Below are 18601 nucleotides of genomic sequence, written 5' to 3'. Positions count from 1 at the left end.
TATTACCTTGATCCCCAAACCAGGCAAAGACCCCCTCAAAAAGGAGAATTACAGACCGATTTCTCTAATGAATATGGATGCCAAAATCCTCAACAAGATCCTTGCTAATAGAATCCAACAGTACATTAAAAGGATTATCCATCATGACCAAGTGGGATTCATACCTGGGATGCAAGCATGGTTCAACACTCGCAAATCAATCAATGTGATACATCATATCAACAAGAAAAGACTCAAGAACCATATGATCCTCTCAATTGATGCAGAAAAAGCATTTGACAAAATACAGCATCCTTTCCTGATTAAAACCCTTCAGAGTGTAGGAATAGAGGGTACATTTCTCAATCTCATAAAAGCCATCTATGAAAAGCCTACTGCAAGCATTATTCTCAATGGGGAAAAGCTGGAAGCCTTTCCCTTAAGATCAGGAACACGACAAGGATGCCCACTCTCGCCACTATTATTCAACATAGTACTAGAAGTCCTTGCAACAGCAATCAGAAGACAAAAAGGGATCAAAGGTATCCAAATCGGCAAAGAAGAAGTCAAACTGTCTCTCTTTGCAGATGACATGATACTCTATATGGAAAACCCAAAGGAATCCACTCCCAAACTATTAGAAGTTATAGAACAATTCAGTAAGGTGGCAGGATACAAAATCAATGCCCAGAAATCAGTTGCATTTCTATACACGAATAACGAGACTGAAGAAAGAGAAATTAGGGAATCCATCCCATTTACAATAACACCAAAAACCATGCGTTACCTTGGAATTAACTTAACCAGAGACGTAAAGGACCTATATGCTAGAAACTATAGATCACTTTTGAAAGATATTGAGGAAGACATAAAAAGATGGAAAAATATTCCATGCTCATGGATTGGAAGAATTAACATAGTTAAAATGTCCATACTACCCAGAGCAATCTACACTTTCAATGCTATCCCGATCAAAATACCGAGGACATTTTTCAAAGAACTGGAACAAATAGTCCTTAAATTTGTATGGAACCAGAAAAGGCCCCGAATCTCCAAGGAACTGTTGAAAAGGAAAAACAAAGCTGGGGGCATCACAATGCCGGATTTCGAGCTGTACTACAAAGCTGTGATCACAAAGACAGCATGGTACTGGCACAAAAACAGACACATCGACCAATGGAACAGAATAGAGAACCCAGAAATGGACCCTCGGCTCTTTGGGCAACTAATCTTTGATAAAGCAGGAAAAAACATCCGGTGGAAAAAAGACAGTCTCTTCAATAAATGGTGCTGGGAAAATTGGACAGCTACATGCAAAAGAATGAAACTTGACCACTCTCTCACACCATACACAAAAATAAACTCCAAATGGATGAAAGACCTCAATGTGAGACAGGAATCCATCAAAATTCTAGAGGAGAACATAGGCAACAACTTCTATGACATCGGCCAGAGCAACCTTTTTCACGACACATCTCCAAAGGCAAGAGAAATAAAAGATAAAATGAACTTATGGGACTTTATCAGGATAAAGAGCTTCTGCACAGCCAAGGAAACAGTCAAAAAAACTAAGAGACAGCCCACGGAATGGGAGAATATATTTGCAAAGGACACCACAGATAAAGGACTGGTATCCAAGATCTACAAAGAACTTCTCAAACTCAATACACGAGAAACAAATAAACAAATCATAAAATGGGCAGAAGATATGAACAGACACTTTTCCAATGAAGACATACAAATGGCTAACAGACACATGAAAAAATGTTCAAAATCATTAGCCATCAGGGAAATTCAAATCAAAACCACACTGAGATACCACCTTACGCCAGTTAGAATGGCAAAGATAGACAAGGCAAGAAACAACAATTGTTGGAGAGGATGTGGAGAAAGGGGATCCCTCCTACATTGTTGGTGGGAATGCAAGTTGGTACAGCCACTCTGGAAAACAGTGTGGAGGTCCCTTAAAAAGTTAAAAATTGAACTACCCTATGACCCAGCCATTGCACTACTGGGTGTTTACCCCAAAGATACAGACGTAGTAAAGAGAAGGGCCATATGCACCCCAATGTTCATAGCTGCATTGTCCACAATAGCCAAATCATGGAAGGAGCCGAGATGCCCTTCAACAGATGACTGGATTAAGAAGCTGTGGTCCATATATACAATGGAATATTACTCAGCTATCAGAAAGAACGAATTCTCAACATTTGCTGCAACATGGACGGCACTGGAGGAGATAATGCTAAGTGAAATAAGTCAAGCAGAGAAAGACAATTATCATATGATTTCTCTCATCTATGGAACATAAGAACTAGGATGATCGGTAGGGGAAGAAAGGGATAAAGAAAAGGGGGGTAATCAGAAGGGGGAATGAAACATGAGAGACTATGGACTATGGGAAACAAACTGGGGACTTCAGAGGGGAGGGGGTGGGGGAAGGGGATGGACTGGTGGTGGGTAGTAAGGAGGGCACGTATTGCATGGTGCACTGGGTGTTATACGCAACTAATGAAGTCAAACTTTACATCAGAATCAGGGGATGTACTGTATGGTGATTAACATAATATAATAAAATAAAATTAATAAAAAAAAATAAAAATAAACAGCAGATCCATTCAGTGGAAGAGAAGAAAGGAAGAGAGAAAGTATGACAGATACAAAACATGAAAAACAGCAAAAATAACTCAAAACAAAATAATGACAATAAACACAAATAGGAAAAACATACCAATCAAAGGTACAAAACTCTACAATAAAGACAGTATTTGGCAAAGAGTTTACAGATCCAAATGGTCCATCAAAAAGTCAAGGAAAACTTGATTATAAAATTTGGAACTGGGGTGCCTGGGTGGCTCAGTTGGTTAAGCATCTTGCCTTCAGCTCTGGTCATGATCCCAGGGTCCTGGGAGAGAAACCCCATCAGACTCCCTGCTCAGCAGGGAGTCTGCTTCTCCTTCTCCCTTTGCAGCTCCCGCTGCTTGTGCTCTCTTGCGCTCTCTCTCTCTAATAAATAAACAAAAGTTTTAAAATAAGTAAATAAATAAATAAATTTGAAATAATATATAACATATATAGTGCTTAAAACAGCCTAGTATTGAGATATAAGGGCACAGTCATGTATTACTGATGAGAAGTTAAACAGTCATAGGCAGCCATTCTGAAGAATGCACTGGCAGGGCATTATCAGTATCAAATATGTATATGCTGTAACAACCAGCAATCCCACTCTTGGGTATACACCCTATTGAAAGCTTCCCACATGTCTATATGGATGTTCACTGCAGTACTGTTGGGATAATGGAAGGTTGGAGGCAACCTGGGGGAAAAGTTAGGTAAAATAGATTAAGAGCATAATATAGAATATGATGCAGCAGTTAGAAACTACAAACTATATATAAGAGGTACATAGAGCAAAAATGGATAGACCTGAAAAACAGTATTCAGTGAAAATGGTAAGAAACAGGAATCTACAGACATGTAAATTACACATACACATGCCACTATATTATATATTTTACAAGATTGTTATGGTCAAGGTTTCTCTGCAATTAATTTTTATCTTGAGGGCATTCTAAAAATGAATGGCACTATAATGGGAGTTCTTCACCAACTATATTTTAGAAGGGATTCCATCAAACCCAGATGTCCCATTACTTTGTCTTAACGGTTTCCTCACCTCAACAAAGCAAAAATTTGCCATGGTCCACAAAAAGATCAAGAAGCAATTATTTAAGATAAAAATGAGTATGTGTTCTCTCAAATATAACATGTTCAAAACTAACCTTCCTAAACTTCCTCTCCACTCCCCCAAAACTGTTCTATCTGCAGACTTCCACATCTTAAAGAAACTCTTCTCATTCCAAGACAAAATCCTTAGGACCACCCTTCACTTTTTCTCACAGTGCATATTAATCAATTAACAAATACTGTTGGCCATACATTCAAGATATATCTAGAAACTGACCACTTCTCACCACCTGCTCTGCTACTGCTCTGGCCTGAGTTACCACTGTCTCTCCTCAAGATTAATAGAAGAGCCTTCTGATTGACCTCCCTGTTTCTCCCTTGCCACACAGCAGCCTGTAAAAATTAAAAATGGCCTTGTCATGCCTCTGCTCAAAACCTTGCAAAGCTCCCCATTTCAGCCAGAGTAAAAGCTTACTACACTCCACAAACCCTACATGATCTGTAACCCACCCGCCTTCCCTGGGACTACTCTGTTCTATCCACCCAGGACTCTTTTGCATACTCCTGCCTCACAGCCTTTGAGCATATATCACATGACTAAATTCTGCACCTCCTTCAGTCTTTGCTAAAATATCATCTTTTTTAAATAGGATGATCAGGTGTGTAAAATGACACACACCAGATCATCCTATTAAATCTGACTTCCATGGCTACCTCATTCTCCGCCCACTAGCTTTCCTAATCTTCTTTATCCTGCTCTACATTGTTTTCCACCAGCATTTATCAATTTTTAATATATTACAAAAATACACACTTACTGGGGTTATTTTTTTGTTTTTTGTTTTGTTTTGGTTTGTTTTTTTGTCTTTTCTCTCTGCTAGAATGTAAACTGCATAAGGTCAGGGGTCTTTGTTTTTTCACCGATACCTGACATGAAATGGAGGTTCAATAAATTTTCATTGAATGAATGAAAGGATGAGTGGTTTAGTACAGCCTGGGTATAGCAAGACTAAAATCAAGGTTGTAGGGTAAAAAGAGAGAGAGAAGGTGTGGAACCAGAGAAACAGTGGGCATGAATGGAGCCACTGAACAGAACCAGGATTGAGTCCTAGGAAGGTGAAATGCAGAAGAACAGGAATCCAAGAGAAGAACTGGTTGGAGACAGTTGTAAAGCAGAACCAGAAGATCAACGCCTGGGAGAGGAGGTCAAGAAGAGAAATCTAGAGGAGGGAAATGAAATCGATCTCCCAGATGACAGGCACTGACACGTCTGGAACTGCTCATGGGCCAGCCATATATATTGAAGGCTTTACTCAGCAGTGAATACTACTCATCACACCAAAAAACGTGGGCCCAGCATTTGAAAAATCCTGATAGTGACAGTTAACATATCAGTCATGTATTTATTATGTCCCAAGTAAGACTTTTGTGAAAATGATAATAGCTAATAAAATAACAGTATTTCTAGACAAAATTCTCATCTGCATCAGGGACTACTTACCACCTGCTGTTTCTATAGTGAATAGAGTCCAATGCTGATTAAACCACGATCCATCCTTACTGATGCAAGTAGGTAAATCAATGATTAACAAATCCATTTTTGTTCTTATTAATTAAACACTTTTCCTTTCTTTGTAAATCACTAATTGCCAATAATTTACTAAATAGGTCAACTTAAACAACATTGCAGGCAAATCCAGAAAAACAAATCATGACAAAAAGCAAGGTTTCATATAAAGTCTAACTTGGAAGATCAGTGAGTTATTATTGACAGCATTTGCTTCCAAGTTTCACTTTTTCTTGATTTGTAAGTATAGCAAAGATAGAATCTAGAAACATGCCAATAATCACCACAGGCACACTTACTAGAAATGAACATATTTCACTGTATACTTTGTCTGTAGTTCAATGGTCCGTCTGGTTATCTTAAGAGCTTGAAAGCAACTGTGTTCAAGTAATACTTGGTCGCCTAAAGGTATTAAAATACAACTCATCCCCTGCCACCCCCCACATACGACTCTTCCCCTGCCACCCCCCACATAACGTTATCCCTTTTAGGTCATTTTTACTTCTTTCAACAATCAACTGAACATCTTCTAAATTTATTCATCAGCCAAGTTATCCATAATAATTCACGACAATTTTAAGGAAAAAAAAAAGAGGGATAATTGATAAGAGGGAAATAATGTGTCCTGTGGAATAGAAAGACAAAAAAAAGGAGCAAAACCAGAATTTAAGAATGAGGAAAATGATAAAAGGGAATAGAAATTAACTCCCAAAATAGTCATTTAAAGTTTTCCTCCTAGCAAGATTTTTTTCTATCAATGCAATAAAAATAGAATTTCTGTTGCAGAATATTCCCTAAAATGAAATTTTAAAACAACTTGGGAACGGCATATTAGTTCTCTTTTAGAGATCATTGATTTCATGAAGGTTTTTCTTCAGGAACATAAATAGGCAAAAATGCAAATCAACAGGCCTTAATGCTCCAAAGGCTTTGATTAGTCCCAGAGGTGTATATTTTCTAAAGCATGCTTTCAACAGAAGTGCTACTCTTCAAAAATCATCTAAAGGGCATCCTCTTACTATTAATGCTGTTAAATTAATCCTCAAAGGTCAATTGCTCACACCATAGGATACCTCTAATGACCTAAAAGGGATACGTAATGAACATCTACAATAATTTTCTAAATAGAACTCATTTTAATTTACATTAGTTTAAAAATAAATGTTACCACTTCCCAAGCAAATGTATACACATGGTAATAAACAAGTCACAGGTTTGTTTCAAGCTCAAATTTTAGGTGGTTGGATTTTTTCTTTGATATCCACATTTCCCCATGTCTACCCCATTTTTAGGGAGAATGAAAGTATATACAGAATACCTATATTTTGCTTTTCTATATGACCTGGTATTGTGGATTGAACTATGTCCTCCAAAAAGAAATTTTGAAGTCCTAACCCCTGGTTTCCGTGAATGTGACTTTATTTGGAAATAGGGTCTTTGTGGATGTATCAAATTAGGATGAGGTCATATATCTAATTTTAAATCCAACATGATTGGTGTCCTTATGTGAAGATGGAAATTTGACCACAAAGACATAGATAAACAAGGAGAAAGAATGCCACATGAGGCAGAGACTGGAGTGATATGCCTACAAGTCAAGGAATGCCAAGGATGGTCAGCAAGAAAGGACACTTTCCTAGGACCTTCAGAGGGAGTATGACCCTGCCCACACCTTGATTTCAGACTTCTGACCCTCACGATTGTGAGAGAATTCATTTCTGTTGTTTAAGCCACTTAGTTTGTGGTATACTTTCTTACAGACTGTGACATTTTAGGAGAACTAAGGGAGCATGGCCTCCTAAAATCAAGTAAATAAAATGTTTCAAGAAGGTTGTATGATCTGTGTCAAATGAGAGGCCAGGATATTGATGGAGGCAGTGTTGGAGAGAGAAAGAGTGAAAGAAGAACAAGGGAGAATGACAGAGAGGTCTGCAGAAAACTACAAAAGAGAGGGGAAACGGTGATAAAATCTGAGAGTCTCTGGTCAACTTTCAAAAGAGCTGTAGATTTTAGGGAAAAGTGGCAAATAGTGCCCGGGAAGTATGCACAAGGAGCAGGGAAGACCACTACACATCAGGCCTTCACATTCTCCTCTTTCTCTCATGTCTCCAACCACGACGACCCTACCAAAATCTTCAAGTTCATTTACTCTTCATGCCCCAGGGTATCTCTTCAGAGAACTGCATCTAAGACAAACAGCCTCTCAAACCAGCCTGGTCCCAGGAACTGATCAATTCTAGAGATGCTTTAGAACACTATGTTCACAGTAGTAGAAGCTCAGACTACCAACAAATAAGACTGAATAGAAACCGAATGTCTGCCCCCAAACAGATCTACCTGCTTTAGGATTCTCCAAGTCAGTGGTTCTTAATGGGGAATGATTTTGCACCCCCCGCCAGGAGATATCTAGAGATATTTTTAGTTGTCACATTAGAGAGCAACAAGGGGGCAGATTGCTCCTGGTATCTAGTGGGTAGAGGCCAGGGATGCTGCTAAATACTGTACAATGCAAAGGACACCCACAACAAAGACTTACACGGCCTAAAATGTCAATAAAATGGAGACTGAGGAGCCCTACCCTAGACCAAATGACCTGGGGCAAGAGGAGCTCTGAGGTTCTTTCATATGGGCAAGCAACCCCTTCCATACCAGTTTCTCTATACCAGTTCTGACAGGGTATGGCTCCCAGACCAAACAGTGAACCTTATGAATTCCATTCCAAATCTACTCAAATAGGGCCAGGAAAACTAGGGGAAAAAACAAACAAACAAACAAAAAGTTGAGGTTAGCAAAATAGGAAAAGTTAAAAAGAAAGAAAAAATTGTGTCCTATATCAAATGTTAAAGAGGCAAGATTAAAATGAGAACAAGCAAAAAGACTTTTCTTTCAACTTAAGCAGAAAATGCAACTCTTTTCCTTCTGAATAATAAATAATATCATATAGTAAAATTCAAAAGCCAGCATGCTCTTAGTTCTACCCACTGTCAAAACATTCTTCCAATAAAGTGCTCCATATTCTTCACTGCAAAATGAAGCTAATTAAAGTGAGTTTTTTGAAAAAACATCTTGGGAATTCAAAATAATCAATGTGTTGCTTTTATTTTTTTATATTAATGTTTGCTTTTAAAATTAGAAGCCCTGAATCTTGACTTTAAGGAGCTTACATGTTCTTACTTCATCAATATTTACTTATAGTATCAATATTTTATTAGATCAATAATCATCTAGAGTTGGCCTTCCCAGAATTCCCATTCATTCTCTTTCAGGCTATCTCACCAATTAACAGTTTTCCCTTCCTTAAGGGATTCCCAGAGAATTGTTCTTCAGAGTCTACTTTCTACATGCAAGGCATTCTGACTCTATCATTTCTAGTTCCACCTTAAAATCTGCTCTAGGAAAGTTTCAACCAATGCATATGGGATAGGATTGCTGTGTCTTAATGAGAAATTAGATCCTTCTGCCTCAATGCCTTATCAGCAGGCTGCCTGGAATCCGGTGTGCTGTTTTATCAGAGGAACCTTTGCAGCAAGATGGTTTATGTGTCTGTTATTAAAGGAGTAACCCTCCCCCCCATTGAAGTTCCCATTTACGTATAACCCCTGACCTGAGAGGAATCAGGCCTGACCATCAATTGTCTCCCACAAGGCTGAGACCAGCTGCAGCTTCAACAGACATAGGGGTCTTCAACCTCCGCTCCTCCATTTGGGTGCCAGGAGTTTGTAAAGAAAAGAGCACCATGCATATTTCTCTTCAAAACACATCTCCACAATGTCTAACAGTGTCTGTCACAGGACTGTTACAAGAGTAGGGCCCATATCTATAAACCCAGTCAAAAGGCAACATGTATTGGTATTCCACTAATATAACAGATTTTTTTTTTAAGATTTTATTTATTTGACAGAGAGAGATACAGCGAGAGAGGTAACACAAACAGGCAGAGTGGGAGAGGGAGAAGGAGGCTTTCCGCTGAGCAGAGAGCCCAATGCGGGGCTCAATCCCAGGACCCTGGGATCATAACCTGAGCCGAAGGCAGATGCTTAATAACTGAGCCACCCAGGGGCCCCTATAACAGAATTTTTTAAGGAAAGTAATCCAAGAAACACATATATAAATACAGATACACATATATATAAATCGATGTGTGTGAGTATATATATATAGAGAGAGAGAGAGAAAGAGATTGCTTGAGTTACTGATTGATTCATTCAAGGAAAAAAAAAATCAGAAATATCCCAAAATGTCCACCAGGGGAATGGTCAAGCAAATTACATCATACTTACATAATGGAGAAAAAATAGGGGAAAAAATGCAACCATGTCTACCATATGCCAAGTGTGTTCATATTATTTTATTTCATTCTCCCCACTGCTCCATCAATTACCATTTTAGGTAAGAATCACTAACCACAATTTACAGAAGACAAATGAAAAGCCTATAAAGGAAGAAAGTTGCCCTGGGTCATGGAGCTAGTGAAGAGCAAAGCTGAAATTCACATCTAGGCTTTGTTATTCTCTGCCCAGCATTTATTCCACTGCATCCCTGATTTTCCCCCAACATCTATATTTGGGCTAAGTCAATAAATGGAATTGTATAATATAAAACAATGTTAAATAAAAGTCAAACCATAGCATAGCTGCATCGGTTTTAATCACATGAAACTGTACATACATATACTAAAACTGATGATCATCAGAATGAGACTGAAAGAAAAAAACTGGAATTGAAATCACCCCAGTTTGTTTCTCCTATGAAGTCACTTAAGCACATAATAAAGAAAATCCCCAAAATCTGCTCCTCCATGCATGCCTGTCCCAGGCTTACTAAGGTTAAGAAGAGGAGATAAATTTAAAACACCTTGCTAAAGGCTGAATGTGCCTGGGCCAGTTTAAGATAAATATTCCATCCTTCATAAAATTCTCAGCTCTTTCAGAGACAAAGGGACTGACTGGTAGAGTTTCTTCACTAGACCAAAAGATGGAATTTCTGCAACTTAAAAAGCTTTTAGAGCAAGTTCATGTCTCTACAGAACCCTCCTTTTATAAAAATTAGCACTTATACTGTATAACAAACATTCTTTAAATTCTTCCCTCAACCTAAAGAATTTAATCCTGGGACATCCCGTTTGCAGTGGCTTTGCCCATGAAGCATCTATCACCTTCAGTCAAACAGAATTACCTTGGAATCTCCCCCCTCTCGTTCCTCTCCTCAGGTCTGGGGGCTATCCTGCTGCTTAATGGAGGAGCCTGACCAAGGCACGGATCTCACTCAGATCTCCACCTTATGCTGCCAACTTCCAGAAGTAACTAGGGGTAGGCCTGGCGTGCAGCACACAACTCCCCCCACCCCAGAGTAACTGGGAATTTGTATGAATAACTGCCTTTCCAAAGATAAACCGACAAAAGGCTCACTAGGTTTACATAGCCCTGTTCTCAAACCCACTGTTATCTTGCCCCTTGATTCCTTCATTTTTATAAGGGGTAGTTACCTGTGTCTCCTGACTTCAGGAAGACAGGAGAGGCATGAAATGTTTGCAAAAGTCTTCTGAAATTGTCTTTAAAAAGAAAATGGTTTATAAATACAATTCCCACTGGTGTCAGTTTCTTTATGAAAAAGTATTTCTTATTTTTGAAAATGTGGAAGTAAAGTTCCTCTACCCATTTCCCTTAAAACTACTGTTTTGATTATTGAATAATAATCTCTCTTGGTTCTCTCCTTTTAAAACTCTTACCTATTTCCTCTCTTCTTATGTTGACTTCTACTAATAAAATATTCTGATTCAAGAATCTAGGAAAATGCTTGAAATGACTTCAATCAGATTAGATCATACTATTATTACATTTGAGAGTAGCAATTAGACCCATAGTTTATTCAAATCTTCCTAACACCAATATGCACAAAAAAAGTCAGTCGGCTAAAACGGCTGATCTCATTCTTGGCTTCTGGCTATAGCTCCAGAGGTTTAATAATAAGGACATGTATTGAAATTTCCTTAATATATCAGTCACTCTATGGACAGCTTTGCATGTATTATCTCATTTAATCTTCACAATTCTAAGTATAATTGCTTTTGTTATTAATATTGTTATTGTTAAAGTTCTTGTTATCTATTCCCATTTTAAAGATGGGGAAGCAGGCACAGAGCAATTGAGTCACTTGCCCAAGATCACTCATCCAATACACTGAGCGTTAGAGCTGAATCCCAGACTGGCCGGCTCCAGCACCCATGGAACACCCTCACTGGCGCTCTCTGTTATGGCCATTCAGTTGGCTCCTCCTTCTCTAAGTCAAGTACATTGCTACTGTTCCCAAACACAAATTCAAACTCACATCTCTCATCATTTTCACTGCTTCCCTGGTCCTCCCGAGTCTTCTGGCACACATTGCTAGCCTTCTTTTGATGTAGACCAAGACATTGGTATCTCGTCCTGAGAAGGAAATATAAAATACCAAAATTTAAAAATACAAAAGCTTTCAGCTGAGCAGCAAGAAAAAAATACAGAGGCCCATTTGCCACGCCCTTAAAGGAAAACCTCAGAGAGAAGAGAGTGCTCCTTTGGCTTTTTCTTACTGCCAGGAGCACTAACAACTTCGCTAATAGTAAAATGCATACAGTGTAGTCAAAGTACTTAGATTTCCAAAGGTCACATCATGTGACTGATTACTTAATCCATGCTTTTCAGTTAGGATGTTGAATACTTGATAAATAAAATCATCTGCTACAAAGTGCTGGGAAAATGAACATACCCACATTGAATGTGGTTTACAAGCAAGAATTCCATATTCTTCAAGTCTGCATGCTTTTAGTGGAGATGCAAAGAGGTGAATCTCAGGTTGCATCTTGATGAACTATTTTTTTTCCTTCTTGACATTAAGTCTGGAGAAGCCTCATCTTGAACTTCTGTTTTATATTATTCTTTCCCTAACACTAGTGACATCATAATCATCTCCAGGTCCCCAAAGCAGTCTATTTTAGATGGCAATATAACACATTCCAGATATGACAATAGAATACGCAACAAAATGAAAACTACCCTAGTGTTAGAGAAAGCACTGACAAGCTAACTAGTTATAATAATAGTCACTAAAATGGCTCTTAAAAAGTACATTAACAACTTCTCATCTTAATGTTTTATTTAATTATATGTCTTTTTGGATATGTTTCTAGACCAGTGAGAACATGCATGCATTTAATCCTCAATAAAATTACCATGTTTTAGAAAAATATGACACACCTGTTATAGATTAAGTACATGTATAATATGCAGCTATTAAAAGATGTTAAGACCAAAGTCCTAACATTTCAAGTTTTAAACAATGAGAACAAGATGTGTGCTGAAAATCTGCCAAGTGCCTACAAATTATTTTAAAGATGTGATTATATTTTTTGGATAGAATTAGGCAACAGGTTGAAAGGATTTAATTTACAGAAGAAGAAATAAAGAAAATTTCTTAAGTTATGTTATAGATAATGTAATTTTATGTGTTAATTCTCATTTAGTTCACAAAATAGACATTACTATACAAACGCCTTCAAAATTCATTGTCACAATTTTTTGAAAAGAAGCAAGATACAGATGTGATTAGAGACTTGATTAACATACATACTTACTGCAGAATGCAAATAAAAACTCATGTATTATTGTGTTGTGTGGACATATTCATGTATACACATAAAGATCAAAGATCTTGCTGTACCCTAGTCATAAGGACTAACGCACTCATTCTCTGCACCAAATCCAAGTTGAGTACTAAAATTTAATTTTATAATCTCAAATATGAAGGAGATGCAATCCTACTCTCCAAGATGCAAGAGGGGAAAATGAGGTGAGAAATTCCACCTTAAGGAAACAACCTAAAGTCTGAATGGATGATGAAAGAGTGATCAAATTTCTATTTAAACAACCAAAAAACTGACAAGTCAGCAGCTCCAGGAATTCCAGAAGCGATTTTGTTATCTTATTTTTATACTCTTCCCTCAAAATATCACTGACCCTCAGTTTCGTGTACTACAGTGAAAGACCTCATTTTAAAGAGTTATCTTAAGTAAAAGCACCCACTATTTTTAATATAAAAAAGATAAACAGTTAGGAACTCATAGCTTTTTATCTCTGGAAGCCAATACCAATGCGCTAAGTACTGAGATAATCACCAGTAAATGCAATATTCTTAGTTGTCCTATTTCAGCCAATGCTGTAGAAGGCTCATAAGAGAAAAACTTTGATCATGTTAACATAAATTTAAGTTTCCCAAGTAGGCCTTAAGTTATGGGGCAGAGAAACAACTAATAAACAGAAACATATAAGAATTCTGAGGAGAAAAAAAAGGTTACCATTAAAGGTTATGACCATTAATTTCTAGCGTTAAGGATCTAACGACTAGGAAAGAGAACCTGAAAATCAATGTGAAACAGCAATGAAGCTATAAGTGAATTATGTACTGCACTCTTATGGGAAGGAAAAAAATTAATAGAAAGGCAAAAACTAGTATTTATTCTCATCTATGAGACTCATATTTTGAACTGGCCTGAACATTTGTTCTGATTAATCCCACTACAGTTCTGACCCCCAACATGTCAGCCTGGAGAAAACCTTACTATGCTGGGCTTCATACTGGGATCCGTGATGCTGTAGCTGCTGAGAACGCCGGTAACAGCCATCTCCGGCCTTCAGGGCCTGCTTGAACAGTTTTTCTGCTTCCGCAATGGTTGTTGCTTCCTCTTCAGCCAAGAGAATATATGCAGTTGCACACCTGTCCATTCAGATAATAGCCACCATCAATTACAAATCCAAGGACGCTGTCACAGCTGTAGGAGTACATGCAGAAGGGCAAGGAGTTATGCCGAAACATGCAGAGTGGCCAACTGGTTCATGCACCCCTGGTTTGTAGTTGTTGGCACAAAAAAATGACACAAAAGAAATGTCTATATTTTAGCTTGAAAGGTAGGATGTGTGGTGTTAGGAGCGTGGGGCTCACAAATGGACTTTGCCCCTTATTAGTGTGTCACTTTGGGCAAGTTATTACTCTGCCTCCCTGATGGAGCACAACATGGAATCGATTTGTTCACAGTGTTGTTGCGAAGGTTAAGTAAGGTGATGCATGTGAAGTGCTCAGTACAGTAGCCGGCATGGGGTACATACTCCGTCAGTGTCAACTGATGATGGCAATGACAACAGCTGTTGGGAAAGATCTCCTGCCAGCTCGCAAAGTTAGAGATCCTACAGATAAATTTCCTTCTATTCCCTAAACATGGATTCTCTGAAATCTAAGGATTTCTTCAGAATGAGAAGTTCATTAAATCGGATCAATTACTCATTAAAACAACAGCGCTTCAACATCTCATTACAGTCAGCACTGATTTTCTGGGTCAGAGAAGAACACTAGAAGAACCCACAGGTAGTGTTATTTCTGAAGAGCTCAAAATCTGATTCAGCCTCAGCAGGGAACAAGAGTTCAATCTCACGCCTTTAACAGTAATAGCTACCACCACCTGTTGCTCAGTATGTAGTAAGCACTGTACCAGGCACTTAACATATATCGTCTCATTTAAACCTTTCAACAACCTCTAAGCTAGGAAGCCGGAAAGGATAAGCAGTTAACTAACAAACAAGGGGAGCTCTTGGAAATTTCAACCTTCCCCATCGTATCAGAACAACCCGACTGCCAAAGACAGGGAATGTGATAGGAAACGTGAGGCCGGAGCAGACCACACAGGCCCCATCTGCACAGATCCCTCTGCTTTCCTTCTTCCCCATTGCCTCTCTTGTGGTCATTTCCCTACTTATCAGAACCTCCGTCAGACCACAAGAGAGAAAATAAACAGCAAGTGAAACCAAATTTTACTTTTACCATTCATAAACTGCAACAGCACAGCTAGGAAAAGGAAGCTGAACCACAGCCAAGGGGAGGTTTGGGGTGACTATTTAAATCTTAGCCTTGAGGAGGGGTCTTGTCAGTTCTTTGGTCAATCCCTCTGATTTCATGTAGGACTGATCAATGGGGCTTTAAACAGAATGTGGTGCAGTAGGGAGAAAAAATGCCCAGAAAAATGCTGTAAAACCAATTACTATGGAGGGCAGCAGATATAGGACTTAGAAAGAACAATAATGATGCTGAAACTGCCCAGCGATTCACTGGAGAAAATAACGGGACAGGCATCAAGAAGCACTACTTAAGGCTTCAGATGCTGACATATAAATATGGGTCAAGGGTAATGAAGTGAAAACTGAGATTATAATACTGAGTGGTGGATACAGTATCAGAGAAATTAGCTATAAGATTATAGTTGGTGGGCTGGGAATTCAAAAGACAGGTGGGGGCAAGTTGCTTGCTTTATTTATTTATATTGCAAATAAAATTCTTAGGAGGAGAGGCAGAGTAGCACTACTAGCCAAGAAAACATATATCTACGTGGAAAGTCATGAGTCTGGGGTAGAAACATGCTAAGAGCTTGTGAGTGAAGGAGAAAGAGCAATAGAAGTGCTAATGGTTGGGGAGTACAGAACAACGGCTCAGCTCGATGGAAGATAGAGATGATGCATCCTTGTCACAACACAATACACAGACAGAAGCAAGAAAGTATGGTGATGGGGGTGTCAACCATCCAGATATCTGCTAGAAGAAGTCTCATTTGGTTAGAAGTAGGGCACCCGACAGGTTCTTGACTTACTTTGGTAACAATTTTATCTCCCAGATGGTAGAGGAAGCAATTAGGGGAACTTCAACTCTGGACCTAATTCTGACCAAGAAGAAAAAAATAGTTGGTGAAATGAAAATTGATAGGAACATTCAGAGAGAGTTACTATGTCATTTTGGAGTTCAGGGTAATCAAAGAGGGAAAGGTGGACTTCAAAAACTTCAAAGAAAAGAGGTATGATACAATGGCATGAGACTCTGAAGGAAAAAAATGGTTTAAGAGGGTCGGGCAGTTTCCAAATGTCCAGCTGTAACCACAGTCACAAATGAGCCTCTCAGGAAGAAAAGAGGGGTGACAATTAAGTAACCAATATGGCTGCACAGAGATCTCTCACAAGGTCAGATTCTTAAAGGACATGTAAAAAAAGATGGAAAGAGGGCATGTGATGAAGGACTACAAGAGAGTGGAATGAGCTAATAAGAATAATGTCAGGAGAGCTAAAACTCCAAATTAGCTGAAGCTTGCAAAGCAAAATAAAGACACAACAAAACGCCAAAGACAATCATCTATTCCCTATTATGTTTAAAGCCCTATTACCACCCCCATTTCTCTACAACCATAACAAAAATAAATAAGCAAAAAAGACAAACAACACAACAACCACATCAAAACAAGAAAACTTTGTAGTTAGTAGTAGCAGATAATAAAGAGAAAGCAACACTCTCTAACTCCTACTTTTTTTTCCTGGCTTCTCTATCAAGGAGCATGATTTTCGGGCTGAAAAGGGGAGAAGAAATTAAACTCTAACGTGGGTAAAAAGATGTAAGATAGCAAATAACTGATCTCTTCTAAATGAATTACTGTACTGGGATGGGCAAATCCCAGGAAGCCAACAGACCCCGTAGGCAGGCAGCCCATGGAAGTGCTCTCTGTGGATAGTTAAGGAATCACAAAGAATGGACATGTGCTAGAAGATGAGATGACAAATGCAGTAAAAATGTTCAAAAAGGGAAGAGGGCAGACTTCCCAAACTACAGAACAGTGATTTGGAAAGATATTCTAATGGATTATTAAAGGGATGGTTTCCAAGCATTTTTAAAAGAAAGTAGTGAACACTAGAAGCTAGCTTAAATTCACTAAAAATACATAAATCAGGTTATGCTAGCTTAATTTACTTTAAAGAATTTACTATACAATAAAGATCCACAGCTACAACTGGCATTCTTAAGATCAAAACGCAGAAATATGAGTTGAATCACAGTGTAACTTGGGTGGCTTAGTACTTGGTTGAACAATACCAAAGGATGATGAGTCATGAAGACATGAACCTGGAGGGTAGTTTGTATATGTCATGTCACAGGGATCTGTCCCTGATCCTGACATTTTTTTATCAGAAACATGGATGACACACAGAAGGCAGGCATATCAAATTTGTAGATGACAAGAAACTGGAAAATAAATATGTTGTATGACAGAATCAGAAACCAAATAGATCAACAGGTTACAATGGCAGGATTTCCAACTCTCAAGTGAATCTTTTTTTCTAAGACCTCCGAAGAAGATTCTGTAACCTTCTTCAAAAAAATCATAAAATAGTTTAACAATGACCACTTGGCAGGGAGAGTGTCGAGGTGATTCAAGCACCAGATGGGTGGTTGAGTTAAATGACCTTTAAGGTCTCTGCCAACCCTGAGATTTTATGACTCCAATTTTAAGAATCTTTCCCATTTTCTGAGATCTCCAGAAGATATTTCCCAGCCTTCCTTGGTAACCCACAGCATGTTTGACAACACTAATGACAGCATTTCCTCTTATCTTTCTCTTGATCCACTTTTAAAGTTTAATTTTTTTCACCTTATGTTTTTGTTATCTTTTCCCCACAAGCAGAAGCTCTACCTAAAAAAGGTGATGGCACAGATGAGTACTCTACATCTGAAAAAAATCTCCCTGTCAGTAATGTTTTAGATACGTAAAGAAACTGTATTTATTTTATATCCTTACAGTATCCCACAGATAGTCCTTAAAGGGCTTGGAAGCCTTGGACTAGCCCTTGGAAGCTATTTAAGTTAGGGTCATAGCAAAACCACTGAATTGCTCTCTAAAATGACTAAAACCTCCATCACATGACTGTCCTTCACAAAAAAAATTTTTTTGACAAAATTAATAACCCCCAAAACAATCTTCAAGTTCAAATGCATAATTTAATTTAAGTATCCTATTAATGGCAAAGGATGAGATTTCCTTTTTAAAAGCAAGATTTTTCCCCACTTACTCGTTTATCTCTAAGGCTTCATGAGCTGCAGAAATTCTAGCTTGTGGGTTTCTCTCTCTCCAGGCTTTCTGCATTACTATTTTAGAAAAAGAGAAAAAACCAAGTCCATCAGTACAAATAATTTGGAAGACTCAACACGGGACAATAGTTAAATTAATAGTTTTCAGCTTGAATACAAGACAGTATTTCATTTACCAAGAAACTCAGCCCAAATCTCCAAAGTCACACAAATAAATACTCTAATTCGCTATTCCATTGTTCTTCAGTTGATAAATATCAAACCTTTGTTGTGCTCATAAAATTACAGATCTAAATCTTATAGATTAATCCATGGTCTATAATTTTAGAGACTTAATCTTGATTAAGATTTCTTTTTTTTACTGAAGTATGAATTGACACACGTTACAGTATTTTCAAGTATATAACATAGTGATTCTTCAAGTCTACATGTTATGCTATG

General features: G+C 38.1%; 1 protein-coding gene across 12 annotated transcripts in view; it reads right to left on the bottom strand.

Moving 5' to 3' along the window:
• The window catches only part of ST7 (suppression of tumorigenicity 7), a 249393-nt gene that overhangs the window by 83017 nt on the left and 147775 nt on the right, over window positions 1-18601 (bottom strand). For 10 of the 12 annotated variants that reach the window (XR_004628663.1, XR_004628664.1, XM_034670994.1 and 7 more), the window contains exons 6-9: window positions 18142-18217; window positions 15903-15971; window positions 13830-13984; window positions 11564-11661 (exon numbers count right to left, since the gene is read on the bottom strand). Coding sequence is in view for 10 of the 12 variants with exons in the window: in XM_034670994.1 (XP_034526885.1) it covers window positions 11564-11661; window positions 13830-13984; window positions 15903-15971; window positions 18142-18217 (398 nt within the window). In the remaining 2 variants the exon portion in view is untranslated. The remainder of the gene's footprint in view (window positions 1-11563; window positions 11662-13829; window positions 13985-15902; window positions 15972-18141; window positions 18218-18601) is intronic. The other 2 variants (XM_034670988.1, XM_034670983.1) reach the window with 1 other exon arrangement.

This window comes from Ailuropoda melanoleuca, chromosome 1 (genome assembly GCF_002007445.2).
Source record: "Ailuropoda melanoleuca isolate Jingjing chromosome 1, ASM200744v2, whole genome shotgun sequence".
Taxonomy (NCBI): Eukaryota; Metazoa; Chordata; class Mammalia; order Carnivora; family Ursidae; genus Ailuropoda; species Ailuropoda melanoleuca.
The sequence above is the reverse complement of the archived record's forward strand: the minus strand, read 5'-3'. Positions and strand labels throughout refer to the sequence as shown.